At 44.3% G+C, this 19,552-nt stretch overlaps 2 protein-coding genes across 5 annotated transcripts in view; one reads left to right on the forward strand and one right to left on the reverse strand.

The window, feature by feature from the left end:
* Positions 1-19,552, reverse strand: part of LOC139540067 (mitochondrial inner membrane protease subunit 2-like) — a 176,636-nt gene that overhangs the window by 48,857 nt on the left and 108,227 nt on the right. The window lies entirely within an intron of this gene.
* Positions 377-16,198, forward strand: LOC139540066 (leucine-rich repeat neuronal protein 3-like). Its single transcript, XM_071343611.1, has 2 exons — positions 377-631; positions 13,408-16,198. Exon 2 carries the CDS (start codon positions 13,785-13,787, stop codon positions 15,894-15,896), a length of 2,112 nt encoding a protein of 703 aa, XP_071199712.1. The 5' UTR covers positions 377-631; positions 13,408-13,784; the 3' UTR covers positions 15,897-16,198.

Raw genomic sequence — 19,552 nt, forward strand, 5'->3', positions numbered from 1 at the left:
CCATTCTGCTGCAGGGAGGGTGGTGTTGCCATGGCAACTAAAGACTTGTTTGCTACAACACCTTGCTTGTTTCAGCAAGGAGCAACAAAGTTTTATCACATTTTTAAGAGTCCACGTGATCGCAGAAACAGACTCAGCCGCACGAATACCCGAACGTCCCGTCTTCAGTGAGCTGTTTGTTCCAAAACGTTTCTGTTATTAATGACGCTGGAGCTGGCAGCAGCGGGGCAGAGTGATGGTTGATCAGCTGAGTGATCTGCTCTCTAACTGCGATGGAGAAACGGAGGTATAGACAGGGAACAGCGCCCGCCCCATCGCTCTGCTCTGTACCCAGCATCTTTAACAGAGCCTCCCTCTCTCTCTCTCTCTCTCACACACACACAGTGGAACAGCATCAGAGCTGGAGCTACCCATCTCTCCCTCCCTCTCCTGTTTCTCTCTTTTTCCCTCTGCCTCTCTCGCAACGAAAGGACAAGAAGACTATTGGACTTGGAAATACACGTGAAAAACCGTCTGTGAGTCTGAGTCTCACGGTGTCACGCTGGACTGCTGCTCTAAAACATGGGTCCCAGCCATGAGGTGAATACCTGCTGCCGCTCAATACAGTATGTGAGGGGGCTCACTCCCGCTGGTAAGTTACTAATCTCTCTCGCCTATGTGTATGAGTCATATGTGGTTGGTTTGGGGGGGGGGGGGGGGGGGAGACGACAGAGGTCTGGTTTTCAGTGTGGCACTGCGGTAGTCCTTGAGTGTGGAGGGAGTTTGCAGCAGAGAAGGCAGAGGGCACAGCCTATAGTTATGTGGGAGGCTTGGCTGAGGGGGAGGCTTGGCTGAGGGGGATTGGCTGAGGGGGAGGATTGAGGACAGAGAAAGCTGCTCAGTCCAACACAGGCTTTTGTTGTTGATACTTTATGCACGGTTTGGATGAATATGTAGGCGTTGCAGAGGTTTTAGAGAGGGAACTACCTGTTATTTGCGTCGGGCTTTCCCTTCTGGTGACGTTTTTTTTTCTGGTGTATTTTGAAAGCAATGAGACAGATGTGGGTTTCAGGCTGGAGCAGAATGGACGTGGTGTTCTCTCGGCAGCATCGCTCTACAGGTACATTTGAGAAAAAGAACAGCCCTGAAGTATACTAGCCTCTGTGTGTCCGCCAGGGCTTGAACAGATAGGAAGACAAGACAGGGAATCTGCCGTCAGTAGAAAATACCAGAATTTAACGAGGTAAACCAGTAATAAGCCTGAGGTAAAATAGAACCCCCTCCGTTTTCAGTGAAAGCACATCATAACACATAAATACTGGATGTGTCTAAAGTTAAACACTATTTGGCTGTGTGTGCCAAGAGGAGGAAGATATAGGATTTCTATGAAGATTTATTTAGGATGTTTTAGCGTCTAAGGAATCCAGGTGAGGCAGGTCAATATGAGGCGGGGGGCTGGAGTGCTGGGAGTACTCCTCTAACCATAGGAAAAGACATTCCCACCACTGCCTGCCTAATTTACCAGAACGGCACACTCTCCCCCCTCCATCTCCATCTCTCTCCCACTCTCTTTCCCCCCTCTCTCTCGTTCTCTCTCCATCTCCCATCACTCTGGCTGTATTTAGGGCTTGTTCATAATTAAACAACATCATACTGAGGCATCTTTAGGGAGCAGCAGACCTCATTCAGCACTGTCACAACATTAGCTACTAAATGGGGTCAGAATTAGCCTAATCATGCATAAAAATGCAAAAAATGCACCAACATCACGCTGAATATCCTGGCTCTGCATTCATTTAAAGAAGCATTCGTCATACAGTAGTCCTCTATGGCCATCCTGCTTTCCCAAGGTTCTCTATGTAGACTGGTGGGGAGATGAATCCACAAGAGAACGCAATACTAGTGCTTTACACGTGTGAGAAAAAAAGTAAAAGTGTACACGGTCAATCTCTGATGTCAGTCTTAACAGACAGCACTAAAGCAAAACACTATCCGAGTGTCAGGCTGCACAGAAACAAGTGAATGAATGGGATAAATAGGTTGCTACAAGATACTGTACCTCGCACGCAACACCATTCCATGATAGAATAATGGCGGTAATGGTTGCATCTCTCAATAGACACTACTGTATATTGAGTTTATCACAAACATAAAATGCAGGCTAATTGAAATGACGTGAAATGGCATTACTATGAGACATGAATTATTTATGACAAGCAGTTTCAATTTGTTACTGGAATCTTGACTTGAGATCCACATGCAAACCTCAAACTCCTGTGTAGCCTACAGATGTCAGGTCTTAATTTGACCCATTTCGTTGCAGGAGGAAAACAATCCTGCAGCAGGAGGATTTTGAATTTATATTTAGAATTCGCCGCCAGGGGGCAGCTGGAAGCAGTGTTTGAAGGCTGTACAATGTAGTACCTTACCTAGGCTATGATTTGGTGAGGCCATTACGAACCAACCTTCTATCATCAAGTATGCTCACGGCTTGCTAGAGCATTATGAACTGCCGTAGAGGAGTGGTCTTTGCAGCATGCTTTGGCTCCGAGCATCATGAGTTCGCTCTCAGTGCTAGGCAATCGTTTTGATACTTTATATAAATGGAAACTCATGTTGGTGTAGCCTACTGTTATTTAACTTTTTTTTGTGTGTCATTTAGCAGATACTCTTATCCAAAGTGACTTAATTTATTTACATTTTCCCTTACCGGTCCCCCTTGGGAATCGAACCCAAATCCCTGGCGTTGCAAGCACCATGCTCTACCAACTGAGCCGTCCTTATTTATGTTATCCGATAAATACAACTGTCTTTAAAATAAACGGCGTGGCTGCGGATCCAACTTTTTCGGGACTAAAGATCGCGGAAAAGTCGGAACCGCAGCCACGACGTTTATTCCTGAAGCTTATGCGCATGAGCGGATGTGTATATTCCCTACTTTACGCGTAGAGAACAGGTTACTCAGACGAATAGTGCTTGTTTAATTTGTTTAATTATTTACATCACAGCTGAATCAATGTCTGCAAGATCACAATCACATAACGATCACAGTATTCTACATAACAGAACCAAATACGGTATAATAGCATAGTATAATGTTACTGTAAGACAAAAAAAAAACACAGCATTTCTCTCTCGTGGCCAAAACTTAACAGCGCGTGCCACTAAGCCAAATACACAGGGAGGCTATGCTACAGTTTGCTATCACCATTTGCTCTCAAATATATCTCACTGTAGGCTACATCATTCACAACACTATAACTCAAGATCTAAATGCATGTCCCCATCAAACTGATTGAAATCAAATGTTTACTACAGTGCCTTCGGAAAGTATTCAGACCCCTTGACTTTTTCCACGTTTTGTTACGTTACAGCCTTATTCAAAAATGTCCTCAATCTACACACAATACCCTATAATGACAACGCAAAAACTGGTTTTAAGAAAGAAATTACTGAAATATCACATTTACATAAGTATTCAGACCCTTTACTCTATACTTTGTTGAAGCACCTTTGGCAGCAATTACAGTCTTGAGTATTCTTGGATATGATGCTACAAGCTTGGCACACATGTATTTGGGCAGATCCTCTCAAGCTCTCTCAGGTTCGATGGGGAGCGTCACTGCACAGCTATTTTCAGGTCTCTCCAAAGATGTTAGATCGGGTTCAATTCCAGTCTCTGGCTGGGCCACTCAAGGGCATTCAGAGACTTGTCCCGAAGCCACTAATGCGTTGTCTTGGCAGTGTGGTTACGGTCGTTGTCCTGTTTGGAAGGTGAACCTTCGCCCCCAGTCTGAAGTCCTAAGCGCTCTGGAGCAGGTTTTCATCAAGATCTCTCTTTACTTTGCTCCGTTCATCTTTCCCTCGATCCTGACTAGTCTCCCAGTCCCGGCCGCTGAAAAACATCCCCACAGCATGATGCTGCCACCACCATGCTTCACCGATGGGATGGTGCCAGGTTTCCTCCAGACGCCAGCTCTAGGAAGAGTCTTGGTGGTTCCAAACTTCTTCCATTTAAGAATGATGGAGGCCACTGTCTTCTTTGAGATCTTCAATGCTGTAGACATTTTTTGGTACCCTTCCCCAGATCTGTACATTGACACAATCCTGTCTCGAAGCTCTACGAACAATTCCTTCGACCTCATGGCTTGGTTATTGCTCTGACATGCACTGTCAACTGTGGGACCTTATATAGACAGGTGTGCCTTTCCAAATTATGTCCAATCAATTGAATTTACCACAAGTGGACTCTAAGTTGTAGAAACATCTCAAGGAGGATCAATAGAAACAAAGGATCAGAATATTTGTGAAAAAGGCATTTCTGTTTTTTTTTGCTTTCTCATTATGGGATATTTTGTCTAGATTGATGAGAAAAAAATGAATTTAATCCATTCTAGAATAAGGCGGTAACGTAACAATACTTTCGGAATCCAAATGCACTGTATGCAGATAATGTATTAAAGTTTCACCGGTAAAACTTGAAGAATTAACATTCACGATTGAATGCGGTGCTATACTATGCTATTATATTCGGTTCTGTAATGTAGAACACTATCATTATGTGATCTTGCAGACATTGATTCGGCTTTGGCCTAAATGTATTAAAACAAGCACCATTCGTCTGAGTAGCCTGTTCTCGACGTGTACACATGCGCAGAAGCTTCTGGAAGCTCCGGATCTTTTTGTCCAGAAGACTAAGATCCTGAAAAAGTTGGATCCTCAGCCACAGCCTAAAATGAAAGTGTCTGGTATGGTCATTTCTTATCAAGATCGGGGGTAAAATTTCCCTGGACTGTCCATATTTGAAATGTGTAACTAAATCTAGTCAAATCGGGGGGAATGAGTTATTTGAGCCAGAACGGTGTGGGCCTATACACTGAGCGGACAAAACTTTAGGAAGACCTGCTCTTTCCATGACATGGACTGACCAGGGGAATCCAGGTGAAAGCTATGATCCCTTATTGATGTCACCTGTTAAATCCACTTCAAATCAGTGTAGATGAAGGGGAGGAGACAAGTTAAAAAAAGATTTTTAAGCCTTGAGACAATTGAGACTTGGATTGTGAATGTGTGCAATTCAGAGGGTGAATGGGCAAGGCAAAATATTTACGTGCCTTTGAACGGGGTATGGTAGTAGATGCCAGGTGCACCGGATTGAGTGTGTCAAGAACTGCAACGCTGCTGGGTTTCTCACGCTCAACAGTTTCCCGTGTGTATCAAGAATAGTCCACCACCCAAAGGACATCCAGTCAACTCGACACAACTGTGGGAAGCATTGGAGTCAACATGGGCCAGCACCCCTGTGGAACGCTTTCGACACCTTGTAGAGCCCAATGCCCCGACGAATTGAGGCTGTTCTGAGGGCAAAAAGGATGCAACTCAATATTAGCAAGGTGTTCCTAATGTTTTGTACACTCAGTGTATGTGCGCCCCAGGCCACGATTTAACTATTTTTTTTAAAAAATGTATTATTTTACAGTTGATTCCTAAAAAATAATCACCTCATCAACTCAGCCAGGGAAACACAAACAGTAGCCTATCATCGATTTTCACAACTTTCATTACGTGACAATGGATAGACTACAGAATATGAACAAATATGGCTCCACTGGTCCGAATGACTAGACTGCCCCCACATGGATAGAAAGAGAACTGTGGGTTTCATGAGGCTCATTTGAATTTCCTGATGCGCAGGAACATTTTCCACGACAAAAGATTGATCAAGTTAAGATCCGACATCTGTACCATGCCTTGTCAGAGCCAAAGACAGATTTAGGCTAGCGCAAAAACAATCAATTGATTTATGAAAACCTCCTTGCTTAATAAAGAAAAGAGCCAAATGGAAACCAAGCCACACGACCTACCTATCCTACAAAATCCCCACTATGAGTATATCAATATACCGTAGCACATGGATTCATGGGCTAAACAAAGATTGATTTGATACACTGGGAAAACTCATTCCCAGCAAGTATGACTCGGATTCTGAACCGCCATGCATTTTTCAGTCAGAGCAGCAGAGCAAGTCCTACCTGGGCCTGTGGAAAGGGAATGGTGACATCTAACACCCCAAGCATTTCCAGTTAATGTATTACATTAGGTATTAATGCAATGATCGGTCATACTGATAGCTTAATCCAAAGTGAAAAATGTACATGTGGCTAGTTCATTGCACCAAACAAAACTTATTGATTATGGTTTATACATACAAATAACAGGCAGTTACTTGTGTGTGTGTCTGGTGTGTGCACGCACATGCTTGTGTGTGGCAGTAGACCACAGGAGATGGGGTGGGTAGGTAGGAGGAAAGGGCTGGTAGGACGCCGTGGGGAGCTGACAGCTTAACATCGATCCCTAATGAATTGTTGACTTGCTGATTATTTGCAGGCGGTGTTGAGCAGATGTAAGAGGGAAGCTCTCCTCTCCAGATTACATTATGCATGGGTACCACACAATAGGCTGGCCTAATAAATGTAGTCATACTGCTAATGCTAATGACAGGCACATTTCTAGCATAGCTAATGCAGGTTTTCATGGCGGGCTGCGCAGGCAAAACATTATTTGTTGTTGTTGACTTGGGCTACATAGCAGGCTGTGATATTGTAGCAGGTAGCACTATACGGAAACACAAGGGAGCAGGTCACGTTAAAGGAACACAGTTTTAGCTTGGACAGATTTAATGGTTAATCAATGAAAAGACATGGGGGTGGGGGCCATAGACAGGAGGGGCACTTAGCTCACTCCATTTCCCTCACCCCACCTCCCCTCCCACCCCGAGGCCTCAGCAGCATGCACACGGCCAGGCTGTGGCCTCTTGATGTAGTTAAGACTCTAACATCCTACACAACAGAGAGGTGCTGAGAGATGGAGAGGGATCAATAATTCACTTGGGTGCAGAGAGGTGGGAAGGGTATGACCGAGCGGCTGGTCGACTGTGTAACACAGAACAACAGAGGGCATGGTCTGCCGATGGAAAGACCACAAACAGGCTCCCAGCTGGGATATACAGTGTCTTCAGAAAGTATTCACACCCCTTGACTTTCCACATTTTGTTGTGTTACAGACTGAATTAAAAATGTCACTAGCCTACAGTACACACAATACCTCATAATGTCAAACTGGAATTGTTTTTAGACAGTTTTACAAAATGAAAAGCTGAAATGTCTTGAATTAGTACGTATCAACCGCTTTGTTATGGCAAGCCTAAATATGTTCAGGAGTAAAAATGTGCTTAACAAGTCACATAATATGTTGCATGGACTCACTATGTGTGCAATTATATTGTTTAACATGGTTTTTCAATGACTGCCTCATCTCTGCACCCCACACATACAATTAAATGTAAGATACCCTCAGTCCAGCAGTGAATTTCAAACACAGATTCAACATCAAAGATCAGGGACGTTTTCCAATGCTTTGCAAAGAAGGGTACCTATTGGTAGATAAAAAATAAAATAAAATAAATAATATATATATATATATATATATATATATATATATATATATATATGGGTGTATTGAATATCCCTTTGAGCATGGTGAAGTTATTAATTACACTTTGGATGGTGTATCAATACACCCAGTCACTACAAACATACAGGCGCCTTTCCTAACGCAGTTGCCGGAGTGGAAGAAAACCACTCAGGGATTTCACCATGAGGCCAATCTTTAATGACTGGAGAAAACTGAGGATGGATCAACAACATTGTAGTTACTCCACAATACTAACATACAGTGCATTCACATTGAGACTCCCCTTTTCCCACATTTTGTTACGTTACAGCCTTATTCAAAAATGGATTAAATCTTTTTTTTTCTTTAAAAAATCTACACACAATTTACACACAATTCCCCATAATGACAAAGCAAAAACATTTTTTTTGAAATTTTTGCAAATGTAAAAAAGTTAAATAATAATAATTATCACATTTACATAAGTATTCAGACCCTTTACTCAGTACTTTTTTGAAGCACCTTTGGCAGCGATTACAGCCTCAAGTCTTCTTGGGTATGACGCTACACCTGTATTTGGGGAGTTTCTCCCATTCTTCTATGCAGATCCTCTCAAGCTATGTCAGCCTGGATGAGGAGCGTCGCTGCACAGCTATTTCCAGGTCTCTCCAGAGATATTCGATCGAGATTAAGTCCGGGCTCTGGCTGGGCCACTGAAGGACACGACCCGAAGCCACTCCTGCGTTGTCTTGGCTGTGTGCTTAGGGTCGTTGTCCTGTTGGAAGGTGAACCTGCGCCACAGTCTGAGATCCTGAGCGCTATGGAGCATGTTTTCATCAAAGATTTCTTTGTACTTTGCTCTGTTTATCTTTCCGTCAATCCTGACTAGTCTCCCAGTCCCTGCTGCTGAAGAACATCTCCAAAGAATGATACTGCCACCACCATGCTTCACCATAGGGATGGTGCCAGGTTTCCTCCAGACGTGACACTTGGCATTCAGGCTAAAGAGTTCAATCTTGGCTTCATCAGACTAGAGAATCTTGTTTCTCATGGTCAGTCCTGTAGGTGCCTTTCGGCAAACTCCAAGTGGGCTCTCGTGCCTTTTACTGAGGAGTGATCTCCGTCTGGCCACTCTACCATAAAGGCCTGATTGGCGGAGTGCTGCAGAGATGGTTGTCCTTCTGGAAGGGTCTCACATCCCCACAGAGGAACTCTGGAGCTCTCTCAGAGTGACCATCGGCTTCTTGGTCACCTCCCTGACCAATGCCCTTCTCCCCCGACTGTTCAGTTTGGCTGTGCGTACCCTTCCCCAGATCTGTGCCTCGAAACATTCCTGTTTCGGAGCTCTACCGACAATTCCTTCGACGTTGTGGCTAGGTTATTGCTCTGACATGCACTGTCAACTATGGGACCTTATATAGACAGGTGTGTGCCTTTCCAAATCATGTCCAATCAATTGAATGTACCACAGGTGGACTCCAATCAAGTTATAGAAACATCAAGGAGGACCAATGGAAACAGGATGCACCTGAGCTCAATTTAGAATCTCATAGCAAAGGGTCTGAATATTTATGTTAATAAGGTATTTCTATTTATTATTTTGAATAACTTTGCAAAAAATTATAAACCTGTTTTCACTTTGTCATTATGGGGTATTGCATGTAGATTTATGTTTTTTATATTATCAATTATTGTTTTAGAAGAAGGCTAACGTAACAAAATGTGGAAAAAGTCAAGGCGTCTGAAAACTTTCCAAATGCACTTTAATGACAGTGTGAAAAGAAGGAAGCCTGTACGGAATAACAATATTCCAAAACATGCATCCTGTTTGCAATAAATCACTGAAGTAAAACTGAAAGATGTCTGTCTAGCAATGATCAACAACCAACTTGACAGATCTTGAATACTTTAAAGAAAAAAGTGCAATATTGTACAATCCAGGTGTGCAAAGCCCAGAAAGACTCACAGCTGTAATCACCTCCAAAGGTGATCCTAACTTGTATTGACTCGGGTGTGAATACAGATATTTCTGTATTTCATGTTCAGTAAAAGTGCAAATGTTTCTAAAAACATATTTTCACTTTGTCATTATGGGGTATTGTGTGTATTAAATTCATTTTGAATTCAGGCTGTAACACAACAACATGTGTAATAAGTCAAGGGCTATGAATACTTCCTGAAGGCACTGTAGCTAATTGGTAGTATATTAGAGGAGGGGAGTTGCAGTCACATAGCCAGTTTGGTGACTCTGTCTTTTGGTCTTATAATGTGATAAATCCATTCTCAAGGGGGCTAGATAATAACACAAAGATATTATGGAAAAATCCTTACACTTAAATGTTCACATGACCTGATCCCCTTGGCATACTGTTTATCATAACCCCTGTCACTGCAACCTGCTCCTCATCACTGCTTGCCTGAATGGATGGTGAATAAAACATAGTGGAATGGGACCACTTTATGAGATGTTTACCACATAAGGAGGTGGATGGAAGGAATTCACTGCACTGTGGCCTCACAGTACAGAGCCTGTTTCACTGTGTGAAAAGGTACATCAATATTTTAGGTACATCTCAACCCCCCTTCCTTTCTGCCATACACCCATAATCCATTTGGAGAATGTCAATATTCAGCACTTAAAAATGCTGTGGCATGCAACCTAGCAGGGTTAAATATAGTACAATCATATTTGTGTGAGGTAGATAGCTTTTATATAGCTATAATGCTTTCCTAGGTATTCTTTGTTAGCATGCTAGCAACCTCACACATTGTTGTCGTAATTTGTAGATCAATTGGTAGAGCATTGTGCTTGTAACGCCAGGGTAATGGGTTCGATTCCCAGTAACCACCCATACGTAAAAATGGATGGATAAAAGTATCTGATAAATGGCATTTATTATTAGAACATATTCTTCTCCATTTTATAAGTAACAAACACAATTCAATTTTTGTAGTTTTTGAAGGGATTTTTGTAAGTGTGCTGTATTTTGGTAGAGTTGACGTTTATTTAAAGAATGCTGCCTTTGCACTGTGCCTAACTGCAGCATTTGGTACTTGGTAATGCAATGCACTCTCTACTAACTGGCATGCGGTGAGTGGACTTTTCCCTCTGTTCCCGCACCATCTTCGCACAATCAATTGTTTCCTGTTACCACAACCTCATGGCCACAACTCATACTTCCATGCACTGTTAAAAAACCTGGTATTTCTTTACTGTGTTTGATCTGCTGAAACCGATTCTGGGACGAGGGCAATGTAATCGCAGCAATTCAGAGAGGCAATGTCATCACATATCACAGCAATTCAGAGAGAGAGCGAGCGAGAGAGAGAGCGAGAGCGAAAAGAGGTACATTAAATAAGTGTTCTGCCGTTGCATCTTGAAACTACTGCATCTTGAAACTGCAGCATATTGTATTAAACAAACCACAAGTGAAATCACTAAGGGAGCTAAATACGATAAATAACTAGACAATACGTTATACAAGTGCATGGTGTTATCACCAGTGTAAAAACACAAGCAAGCAGTGTTAGCTACATCATGATGGAAGAGTATATAACACACACTCAAACCTCCATTTCATCTAATTGAGAGTGGAAGGTATGTAAAACAGCCCCAGGCGCATTTGTTTTGTTTTTGAGGAAATGAGCATCCAGCTCGAGGTAAAAAAAAAAAGAAAATGGCGGTACATACTCTGCTGTTCTATCGCGTGTGCAATGATGTCAGAGAGGGGAAAAAAACAGCGTTCACTGTTTGAAGTAACGTCTTTGTTGTTGTAATACCACAAACGGGCGTGGCAGTTTCACCGCTACGGATTCCAGATTTCATTAATAACCGGGAAATGCTCGTGAGCGTCGCGGAAGCAAACAGGAGTACTTCAATTAGCCTTGTGTGAGCCTCCCTAGAGTCAGTCGACTCTTAGTTAACCAAGGAGTTTCCAATGAAACCATTTCCTTTCACAAAACCATAACAAAGGAGTCTGAAAACGGTCATTGCAAATGATAGCTAGCATTACCACACTTAACTCGCTCACTGTCTCTTAGTATTTCTTTCAACACTTAACATAAAAAGCGTTGAAATAAAACACCAAATGTGTGTGAATATTCAACATGTTGTATCATATCAGACATAGAGCAGCTTGGACAAAATCTGTACACAGGTCCTACACAGATGACTGAGCAGGAGACCATGAGGCACCAAAAAAATCTTCCACCACTTGGTTCCACCTGCGTGTGTTGACTGACTGCCATAAACAAGCTAATATAGGCACGCTCGGTCATTGTGCGTCTTCATCAGCAGCCTTGCTCTTATAGCCTTATAGACAGCTTCCTCTACCATGGCCCACAGAGCCTTAGGCTTCTGCCCTCAAGGTCCTAACTTAATCAAAACATCAATATGTGCAGTCGACACAAGCAAAACCCGGCACAGACCTGTCACCTGTGGGAACAATTTGATTCAACTCATCATAAATATGCAAGAGGGAAGAAGAGTCACAGAACAAGACCTGTGGCAAGCTTCGGAGCTATTTTGGCAGAATCTGAAATGCCTTGAGGTCAGCTAATTGGGCAGATTTGTTGCTTCTCAAGACCGTTTTGCATGGCTGACTGGGCTGCACGACCAGTACACCAGTGTTGTATGGACATGCCTGCCAATCGGAGACCTGACACGACCGTGTCGCCGGCGGTAGCTAACGTGGCAATTTTTTTCCCTTCCCATGATTTGATTTCAAGTAGAATAGCAGCCTACACAAGAAATAACTAATATTGAAAACCATCTAGATGTCACCTGGATATATGCACATACAGTCTACTCAATGGGGAGGGCATGAATGGCAGCAACAACGGGAGACAGTGCCCCTTCGGTAGTTGTGTGGTAAGAAACAGAAGGGGAAAAACACAGCTCAATCAAAACCGTCTAACCTTTCCACACACCCACTACTTTCCTTCCCGCACACCCACTACTTTCCTTCCCGCACACCCACTACTTTCCTTTCCGCACACCCACTACTTTCCTTTCCGCACACCCACTACTTTCCTTTCCGCACACCCACTACTTTCCTTCCCGCACACCCACTACTTTCCTTCCCGCACACCCACTACTTTCCTTTCCACACACCCACTACTTTCCTTTCCACACACCCACTCCTTTCCTTTCCACACACCCACTACTTTCCTTTCCACACACCCACTACTTTCCTTTCCACACACCCACTACTTTCCTTCCCACACACCCACTACTTTCCTTCCCACACACCCACTCCTTTCCACACACCCACTACTTTCCTTTCCACACACCCACTACTTTCCTTTCCACACACCCACTACTTTCCTTTCCGCACACCCACTACTTTCCTTTCCACACACCCACTACTTTCCTTTCCACACACCCACTACTTTCCTTTCCACACACCCATGCTGTACTCCGGTCGCCACACTGAGCTGCAGCTACCACCTTCTCCATGGGTGGTTGTGTGTAACAGAGAGAGAGAGTTGATGTGTGCATGTGAATAGTTAATATATTCATGGCAGAGAGAAACTCAGCTAATTGGGGAGTATGGTAAAACTGGGGGGAGGGTTGTTTTACTGCTGTGAGCAAGATATGAATCGCTGTTTTAAAATTCAGATCCTCCAGCAGATCTCTTGCCCTTCAGTGATATTGAGTGCATTCCAAATATAACCATATTCCCTGTAGTGTACGACTTTTGACTCGGGCCCATAACGCTCTGGTCAAAAGTAGTGCACTATATATGGAATAATGGTGCCATTTGGAACGCATCCATTATTAGTCTCCAACTTGTCAAATAATATATATATATAGGTCAAGTCAACCATAACTTCTAATTTTGATGGCAAAGTGACAGCAATAAAATCAAATGAGCACAGAATGTGTCAATATTCCTGAATGTCAATACATGCCTCAGTCTCTGAATAATGCCTTGTTGTACTGGAGTTCATTTTTTCTGTCCATTTCCTCCCCAGATGGAAATTGACACGAGGAGCGACAGTGATTGAGGATAACAATGATGGAAGACAGAGTGATCCATCCCCAGCCCAAGCCAGAGCGTTCCTCCTCAACCGTTCCTTCGCTTCACCGACCGGCCCTCTGAAGGATACATTGACCTTCACACATCCTGCTTGCCTGACAACCTGGAGCAGGGTACATTGAAAGGTTGCTCCTCTCTTCTCTGCCAAGGACGAAACGACTACAACAGGGCCAAAGCTTTGGAGACCAGGTGACAGCAGACATCTGCTCTGTCGGGCCGCGGTAACAAATGAGCCTTTATTTGTGAAGTTAACAGTGCTAACGGCAGACTCCATAAGGACCAATTACTATCTGAAGGGAATAGTGGGCCAAGATGAAGGAGACTGCGTTTGTGGCTTGTCTGTTAGCGGAGCTAGCTCTGACTGCCTTTGTTCTGGCCTCAGAGGGGGGCACTGCTCATTGCCCTGCATTGTGCCGGTGTGAGATACGACCCTGGTTCTCTCCCAGCTCTATTTATACAGAGGCTCCCACGGTGGACTGTAATGATTTAGGCCTATCGACACTGCCAGAGAAACTTCCCTCAGACACACAGGTGCTATTGTTACAGACCAACAATATCATCAGCGTCGAGAAACCTTTGGATTACCTGGCTAATGTCACAGATATAGACTTATCCCAGAATAACATATCCTCTGTGAGCGATGTCCGTCTGGGTCCTCTTCCCCATCTGCTGTCACTGCACATGGAAGAGAACTGGGTTCCAGCCTTATCAGATAACTGTCTCCCGTCCCTGCCCAACCTCCAGGAGTTCTACATCAACCACAACCTGATCTCCTCCATCAGTCCTGGGGCCTTCCAGGGGCTGGGGAGGCTCCTGCGGCTCCATCTCAACTCCAACCGTCTGAGGGGCATCAGCAGGGAATGGTTCCAGCCGCTACCCCGCCTGGAGATCCTGATGATTGGGGAGAACCCCATCGTCCAATTGTCAGACATGAACTTTAAGCCCCTGGTCAACCTACGCAGCTTGGTTCTGGCCAGGATGAATATGTCTGAAATCCCGGACGACACTCTGGTCGGCCTCGACAATCTGGAGAGCATCTCGTTTTTCGACAACCTGTTTGTCAGAGTCCCCCGGGCTGCTCTGAAGAAAGCCAAGAACCTGAAGTTTCTGGATCTCAACAAGAACCCCATTGAGCGGATTCAGAGAGGGGATTTTGTGGACATGTTCCATCTCAAAGAGCTGGGCATCAACAGCATGCCTGCACTGGTGTCCATTGACAGCTTCGCCCTGAACAACCTCCCAGAGCTGACCAAGATAGAGGCCACCAACAACCCAAAGCTGTCCTACATCCATCCCAACGCCTTCCACAAGCTGCCGAGACTTGAGACGCTGATGCTGAACAGCAACGCCCTCAGTGCTCTGCACCGCGGCACTGTGGACTCCCTGCCCAACCTGCGCGAGGTCAGCATGCACAGCAACCCCATTCGCTGTGACTGCGTCATCCGCTGGATCAACATGAATCGGACCGGAGTACGCTTCATGGAGCCCAATTCCCTCCTCTGCGTGGAGCCGCCTGAGTACCAGGGCCAGCACGTCCGTCAGGTTCACTTCCGGGAGATGACCGAGATCTGCCTCCCACTCATCTCGCCTGGGAGCCTTCCAGATCGAGTCATGGTCGGGAGAGGGAGCTTGGTGACGCTGCACTGCCGGGCATTTGGAGAGCCAGAGCCAGAGATCTACTGGGTCACCCCCTCTGGGGACAGAGTCCTGCCCAACAGTGTGTCTGATAAGCACTACATGCATCCAGAGGGGACCTTTGAAATCTATGACACTACTGAGCGCGAGGCAGGACTGTACACCTGTGTCGCTCACAATCTTGTTGGCGCAGACCTTAAGTCTGTGTTGGTGGTGGTTGACAAATACTTTCCACATCCTTCTGTTAATGCTTTACATATATACGTTAGATCAGTGCAGCCCAACTCTGTTTCAGTGTCTTGGGATAATACTTACGGTGGTCTTGTATCCAATATAAAGTGGTTCACAGTGGCAAATGCTAAGCACCCCTCCATGGCACACACTGCGAGAGTACCATCCGATGTGAAGGAGTACCGTCTCACCCACCTGAACCCCTCCACCCAGTACCGGGTTTGTGTGGAAGTCATGAGCATGCAACTCGGACACAACAGGGACTGTGTCAACGTCACCACAAAGGGACTGGCTCACCCCGTGGAGAGCAGGGAAACGTGGGACACAGTGGTGATGGCTGCCTGTGCTGTGCTATTCATTGTGGTCGCTGTGGCTTGCTCTCTCATATACACATCTCTGCAAAGCCAACACTTTTACAGGAAGTTGATGGTGGACCAATCTCAGTCATTGCTCAGTCCTAGCACCCGCCCCGGCTCCGCCTCTTCTCTCACGGAACTCTGTGTGGCTGGAGTCAAGGTGAGGGCGACAGTGATAGACTTGCCAGAAAACTCCATGTAATGTAAGAAACGTCCTTGAGAAGGAAAATTGATGTTCTGGATTTTAAACAAGGTGAAATAGTGATGGACACAGAACTATGTTGATTCGTGCCCCCTCATTTCGTGACAATGACAGGACACCGCGTTCTGAAACTCCTGGAACACGATGGAATCAGAAGCCGGAGCCCTCCCGCTTAAATATTTAACCAGCTAAACTCTGACCCATAGACTAAACTTTCACAGACCGGTATCTAGATTGTGATATAGGTGGCTACTGGTCTGTCATTCATGAAGTGCAACTGGAATAAAGCAGAACACAAAGACTGTTGTCTCTCTCTGTTATGGCTTTGTGCTTTATAACGCATTGTGGAGATGTCTTTGTGGTCCACAATGAGGAATATTTCCTGTGCTGTTTAATCAACACTCAAGGATCATCATTAAGAAATACCGCTCATATACAGTTTATAATGGAAAAACGTGTTAGATTAGTAGACAATAACAGTGTATATTATGTAAACAATTTTATGATCACGTTTTTCATTAAAAACAGTACATTGTAATTGTAATTATGAAAGACCCAACTTCAAGGATGATTTGCTTAGGACAATCTGAATACGATATTGGGATACTCTGAAAGTAAACAATCTAAGCTCCCTTCAACAGTAACATTCAGTTGTCCGTGAAATGGAAAATGTTATAATTCATAAATATGAGTCCCATAAATCTTTCCATGTCACGGTCTAAACATTGCAAGAGGAAAACAGAGTGATGTAGACAAACACAATTACTGGGACTGCCCTTGAAGGCGGACATTTTAACATTGTTACCAAAATGCAATCTCAGGCAGGAGGACGTGTTTTGTCAATGACCTGGGAGTAGGAGTGTGTGTGTGTATACACACTGTACTGTACTGTGTGTGTGTGTGTATACACACACTGTACTCTGTGTGTGTGTGTGTGCGCGGCATGAGAAAAACCCATTGACTTTGAACTGCATTATATTCTCTTTCATTAAAAATCCAATATGGATTCCTAACACAAACCTCACAGAGGTGATGAATAGGCGACACATGCGGACTGATGGGGGGCATTTATCAGAGGGACTCCACCATATATCAACTGAGTTTCAGCACCTTGGACAGGGCTTTTAGAGTGGTGCCATTTGTCAACGCCACAGGACCTAAAATATGACCCATTAGAGCGCAGGTAGTGAATAGGTCAGCAAGAAACTTGGAGGCTGCTAGCCCCTGAGCGCAGTGCAGTGCTCCCCTTCCCTCCATGACCCTGGTGAAACACAGACGCCATTACAAGAACAGCTCAGCAACTCTCTAGCTAATTTGCTAAGCACTTCACATTGAACCGACCCACCGAGAGGGGAAGGAGACAAATGGAGTGCAAAATGAGGACAAAGTGCCTACTAGGGCCAGTAGTGGTGCGTGGGTAAAATCACTGGGGAAGCCAAGCCAGAAAAAAAGCCATAATGCAACCAATGTTGTGATAATTGTGTTGTTTGCTCTATAACCTGTTAGTTCATATGCCTTGCGACCGTGATATATAGGCCTAAGGCCAAGACAATAAGACAAAATGGCAGAATAAATTCAACCACACCTTTGTTTAATCACAAAACTGGAGAGCAACCTCTGTCCGGTGAAGTCCACAAAGCATACTGCATGTAACAAACAATTACATGACCTACTGCATGGCCAAGCAAGTTAATGTTTCAGACATTTTCGGACCACTAAACAAACAACTATTGTTACCGCAAGTTGCAAAGAAAACCGGAGCTGCCTCCACTATTCCAGCACCATTTTAATTTCAACATTATCAAAGCACCTACGCTTAGTCAAATACAGTGACAACTAAATGATTCCAAAAACAATTTATTCCAATCAACATAAGCGAAATATGATGTGGCTGTCCATGGTTTTTATTTCTGCGTGTGTGTGTGCGTTCGTGCAAGTAGAAAAAACATGTTGACTCGCCAACGCCATCTCTTTGATTAGATTTTTTCATGTTGAAGAAACCATCTATCACTCATACAGTACACGCTTTCATTTGTTGTTGCCCTAGGCTAGCGTTCTAAAAAGCTTGCTCGCTAGCCTAACTTCCCTTCATGGGCAACATTAGCTAGTTAACATTAGCCTTCTACATCTAGTTACATATTGAACTTCCATCCTCTCAGGCCAGGGGCACAACAATGTATAAATTCATGGTTGGGTCAGAATTGCCGTTATAATCATTGGCCAGTACGGAGAATTAAGTAAAACCCCAAGTCCAAATCCCTATCTCCTTCCCTGGCTGATATAGGAAAGGGATCATTTTAGCTAGCTAGCTACCGGAGCACATCAACACAACGAGATGCATAACAAGTTTCTGTCAGTTACGTATGTTCTTGATGCGATGTGATCGGAGTGAAGCCAAATCCATACTGGCTTCTCTTGACTATTTTTTTGGGTGCGCCAAGACCATTCACAGTTGAGCTGATTGGCTATTCTTTTTTTTTATCAAGGGAGGCCAAATGCTTGCTGGCTTCTCTTGCATACAATGCTACGGGCGGCAATAATGTCATTCTTTTGGACCAGACAACATCAGATAGATATCCTACAGATACATAGACAGAAGGGCGCTGTTTCGCTTGCTTGGATACCTTCTCTGGTGAGATACATTCAGTGAAGTAAAGGAAAATTATGAAACACAGAGAGAATACTTTTTTTTTTCTTGGTCCATTTTTTGTGGAAGCCTGGCTTCCGTTGGCAGCTGATAACACAATAGAAAAATCTATATATGAGGTATTTGGATTGTCTATTTACAGATGGGCTGTGTACAGGTGCAGTGATCGGTAAGCTGCTCTGGCATCTGATGCTTAAAGTTAGTGAGGGAGATATAAGTCTAAAGCTTCAGTGATTTTTGTAATTCGTTCCAGTCATTGGCAGCAGAGAACTGGTAGGAAAGGCGGGTTGGCTTTGGGGATGACCAGTGAAATATACCTGTTGGAGCGCGTGCTACGGGTGGGTGTTGCCTTGGTGACCAGTGAGCTGAGATAAGGCAGGGCTTTACCTAGCAAAGACTTATAGATGACCTGGAACCAGTGGGTTTGGCGAGGGCCAGCCAACGAGAGCATACAGGTCGAAGGGGTGGGTAGTATATGGGGCTTTGGTGACAAAACGGATGGCACTGTGATAGACTACATCTAATTTGCTGAGTAGAGTGTTGGAGACTATTTTGTAAATGACATCACCGAAGTCAAGGATCTGTAGGATTGTCAGTTTTACGAGGGTATGTTTAGCAGCATGAGTGAAGGAGGCTTTGTTGCGAAATAGGAAGCCGATTCTAGATTTAATTTTGGATTGGAGATGCTTAATGTGAGTCTGGAAGGAGAGTTTACAGTCTAATCAGACACCTACGTATTTGTAATTGTCCACATATTCTAACTCAGAACCGTCCAGAGTAGTGATGCTAGTCAGGCGGGCGGGTGCGGGCAGCGATCGGTTGAAGAGTGTGCATTTCGTTTTACAAGCATTTAAGAGCAGTTGGAGGCCACGGAAGGAGTGTTGCATGGCGTTGAAGCTCGTTTGGAGGTTTGTTTGTGTCCAAGGAAGGGCCAGATGTATACAGAATGGTGTCATCTGCGTAGAGGTGGATCAGAGAATCACCAGCAGCAAGAGCGACATCATTGATA

This window comes from Salvelinus alpinus, chromosome 15 (assembly GCF_045679555.1).
Source record: "Salvelinus alpinus chromosome 15, SLU_Salpinus.1, whole genome shotgun sequence".
In the NCBI taxonomy this organism is placed as follows: Eukaryota; Metazoa; Chordata; class Actinopteri; order Salmoniformes; family Salmonidae; genus Salvelinus; species Salvelinus alpinus.